This window comes from Raphanus sativus, chromosome 2 (assembly GCF_000801105.2).
Source record: "Raphanus sativus cultivar WK10039 chromosome 2, ASM80110v3, whole genome shotgun sequence".
Classification (NCBI taxonomy): Eukaryota; Viridiplantae; Streptophyta; class Magnoliopsida; order Brassicales; family Brassicaceae; genus Raphanus; species Raphanus sativus.
In genome coordinates this window covers 4,662,465-4,666,651 of record NC_079512.1, presented here as the reverse complement: position 1 = coordinate 4,666,651, position 4,187 = coordinate 4,662,465, and the positions used below count along the sequence as shown (strand labels likewise).

General features: G+C 34.4%; 1 protein-coding gene across 1 annotated transcript; it reads right to left on the bottom strand.

The window, feature by feature from the left end:
• Positions 1–2,209, bottom strand: LOC108839923 (cysteine-rich receptor-like protein kinase 43). Its single transcript, XM_056995485.1, has 6 exons — positions 1,931–2,209; positions 1,720–1,853; positions 1,404–1,614; positions 1,083–1,317; positions 849–999; positions 1–602 (listed from the first exon to the last, which is right to left on the bottom strand). Exons 1-6 carry the CDS (start codon positions 2,037–2,039, stop codon positions 141–143), a joined length of 1,302 nt encoding a protein of 433 aa, XP_056851465.1. The 5' UTR covers positions 2,040–2,209; the 3' UTR covers positions 1–140.
• Between the last annotated feature and the right edge of the window lie 1,978 nt (positions 2,210–4,187).

The following is a 4,187-nucleotide window of genomic DNA, read 5'->3' as shown; positions in this document are numbered from 1 at the left end:
ATACAAATAAATAAATGAACTTTTGTTTCTTACATGAGAAGAGAATCAACACCACTAAGCTCTGTCCTAAAATCACTACCACAGCCAAAAAAAATAACACTAATTTACAATCATCAACATGTAACAAGAATTTATCTACTTTAAAAACTCATAGGCCGTTTCCCGTGAGGGTCTGAGCTAGACCTCGCACCACCCACACTTCTCGTGCCGTGATTCCTAGTCGGAGTCCTAGAAGAAGCCGGTGTAACTCCACCACTCCCTGTGTTGCTTCCAGTGTTCGTCTTCAAGTTCGAACCAAACGAACCTGCACTCGATCCCGGTGTCGATAACGTACCAACCGAGGATGTTGTTACTGAAGGACCATGCCTCCGACGCCCGTATCTAGACCCGGGGACACCAGGACGCTCTGGCTCTTCTAGATGTCCTGGTTTTCTCGTGAGAAGCATAGCTACTCGTCTCATCGCTGGTCTCTGGTGAGGATCGCCTTGAACACAGAGAAGGCCTATCTGAACGCAGAGTCTCACTTGTTCCGGATCAGCAGATGCTGCTATCTCCGTGTCTAGTATCTCCATCGTCCTCCCTTTCTTGTATAACTTATATGCCTGCGTAACAATCAGGAAGTTGTTAGTATCCTAACAACATGAGGAACAAGGCCGGTTCTGAAATTTTGGGGGATACAAACAATTTAATAAAAATTTACACAAAGTTTAATATAAACTTGGGGGGCCTATAATATATATATATATATTATTTCTAAAATTTTGAGACCATAAGTCAATGCTTCACTAGCCTATGCTCAGGACCGGTCCTGCCAAAGAACATGAGACAAGAGAGACTAGAGGCTTTACCCATTCAAGAAGAGTCAGGTCAGGGTGTCTCATACTAAAACTCGAGTTCTTCTGGCCACTAATGAGCTCCAGAACCACAACCCCAAAGCTGAATACATCTGCTTTTACCGATAGAACACCGTGCATTACATACTCCGGCGCCATATAGCCACTAAAAAAAAAAGAAGTGCACATTAGTCATTATTCTACCGACAAACAAAACTATTGACATTAGAGAGATATAGAGCATCATACTTGGTTCCAGCGACGCGGGTGTTGACGTGTGTCGCGTCTTCCTGATAGAGCCTGGCCATCCCAAAATCAGCAATCTTAGGAACCCATTTCTCATCAAGAAGAATGTTACCGGCCTTGATGTCCCTGTGGATGATGCAGTTCGGTGCGTCTTCGTGGAGATAGAGCAGTCCTCGAGCAATGCCTGTTATGATCTCAAACCTCTGCTTCCAATCTATCTCCGATCTCCTATTCGATTCTGCATCCCAAACAGAGAAATCAATACTAATCTACAAACCAATCTCTATCACTAAATTAAAGATGAGAACAAAAGAAATAACTTACTGAAGAGGACCTTGTCAAGGCTCTCGTTTGCGACATACTCATAGACCAAAAGCTTATCATCTCCGTGTGTGCAATAACCCCAGAGGTTAACGACGTTCCGATGCTGGACTTTAGCTAACAGCTTAGCCTCGTTGACAAACTCGTTCTTCCCTTGCCTCGAAGCCTGAGACAGCTTCTTCACCGCTACGTCTCTCCCGTCAGGTAACTTTCCCTATTATTACACAAAACAATCTCATCATCAGCCAAAAACATAACAAAAAGACATGTAAGAAGATGACAACACACACACACGGACAGGGGCATGTATGTCTTTTACCTTGAAGACGGGTCCGAATCCGCCTTCGCCGAGTTTGTGGGTCAGGTTAAAATCTTTGGTGGCTGAGAGTAAGACTTGAAAGGAGAAAACTTTCTGGTCCAGAGCTGCGATTCTCTCGATGTCGTCTTCGAGACCTATGGGGGTGGTCAAAGTGAGTCAAAATTACAAACCCTAATCTAAACCCAGAAAGGGAAAAGATTGAGAATTTTACCAGAATTGGAGGTGCGTTTGAAGGGTTTGATGATGTTCTGAAAGAAATTCATGGGCTTGGTCATGCGCGGATTACTACTACTACTTTTCTGAGAGTTCTTAGTGACCATCCCATGGAAAGCTATAGATAGAAAGGTTGGGAATTTAGAGAAATAATCGAAGACCCAGGTGCTAGAATCGAATTTGGGAAGTGGGTTTCTCAGGGGATTAAGTTTCGTCGGGGGTAGTATCAGAATCCGAGATTGTGATTTAGGGGTGAGACATATTTATTTATTATTATTTTTAATAACGGTTAGGCCGATGCATCAGAATTAAATTAAAAACGTGGTGAAATTGTTTTTATCATAGATGAGTTGAAGGTCCAGATTTGTTGTTTTAACTTGGGGCTAACTGGTTTTCCCGCTACCACCCGCAAACGCAGTTTTTGCCGTTCATAGCGGTTGTTGGCGTTTCGAAACAATCACAGAAAACACTACAAATCGCTTCAAACTGCTCCGAACCTCTTAAAATCAAAAGCTGGTTCCAGCTAGCGTTTGCGGTTGCGGGCGGTTGCGGGAGGATAAATTTTTTTTCTTTAAAAACAGAATAAATAAAAATAATACTAAAAATATCCAATAAAAATTTTCAATTGAAATAATTGAAATAGTAAAATGTATTCATATTATATTTCAATTTATATTATAAAAAGTCAAAACTAAAATATTTTCTATAAATTTTTAAAATTGAATAATATGATTTTATAAATATAAATTTTATATTTATCATATTATTATGATTTTTAATATTTTTATAATTACATAAAATGTAAATATTGTTAAATTATTATTTAACGGATGTTGCGTTTGGTAGTTTATCAGTCATACGAGTCCCGCAAACGCAACAATTTCTAACAGCTGTATCAGTCGTACAAATCTCTAGAAAACGCTTAAAACCGCAACCATCCGCACCTGCAAACTCCCGTAACCACAACCGTAACCGCTGCGGTTACACCAGTCAGACTGATGATAAAATATGTAAACTAGTGGAGTCGATTCAGATGGTTAAACACATAATCTAGTAGTTTGAATTGGTAGTGTTGCTAATGATTTGTAAAAGTGAAATCCGTATAACCTAAGCATACTTCAAAATGCACTAAAATTAACCAAAAAAGTTTAATACTCCAAACAGATTTTGATTTAATATTCATATATTTAATATTTCGTTCTCTTGACTTGCAAACCAGTTGAAGTATAAAACTGATCTCTTAGAAGAAGAGACGTGCAGCCGTCGAGAACGTGAGTGACAAGGTTTCGTTTATTTAGATAAATATATATTTAGGATAAGAATTTACTCCATAAATTATAAAGGTTTATATTACACTTGATTGGTATTTTTTGCTCAAATAAGAGTAAACTAGATCTGTGCGGATGATTATTTTCATTTTTATACATGTAACTATTTGGCTTACATGATTAGTGATATATAACAATTTGTTTATTAAATTAAAATTTCAAAATATTATACTTTTTTAATTTTTAAAAATATTTTGTTTTTCATGTTGCATTTAAAAAAATTATACTTTATAGCCTTTCATTTTATCATTTCTAAAATTTGGAATATTATAATTATATGTTTAAAATATTTATTTTAGAATAGTATATTTAGTCAAGAGATTTAGAAAATTACATAACTATTTTTGAGTTTGGAAGATTGTATGACTTTTGAATCTTTTTGTTACTAAATTGATGCATTATTTTATAAAATCAATATTTGAAATTTCAATATTTTTCATATTTTTCAAACAATATTGTTATAATAGTAAATAAACATTATTTTTTTAAATTGAGTTGTTATTAATATTTTTAATGAATATTAAAATTTCAAAGTTTTCTAATAGCATAATTTTAAATAGCACATAAATCAAAGGTTGGTTATTAAATTTATATTGTGTATATAATTATCTTTTTAAAATATATTGCTGGGAGTTTCAAAACAATAAAATAATAATATATAATTTATGTTAAGAATTTTTTTTTCTTTTTTTTTAAACATTACATGATTTACAAATTTTAAATTGTTTTTAACAGCGGGTGATATTTATTTATTTATTTAAGTGAAATAAACTTTGAAAAAAGAAATTATGTTACTTTACAAATATATATAATTCGTTATATTTGTTTTATATAGCATATCTAATTAATAAACTATGGACTATAATAAGTTTTATAAAATATAGCATACAATTTTATTTTAATTAACATTAATTTAAAATAATATTA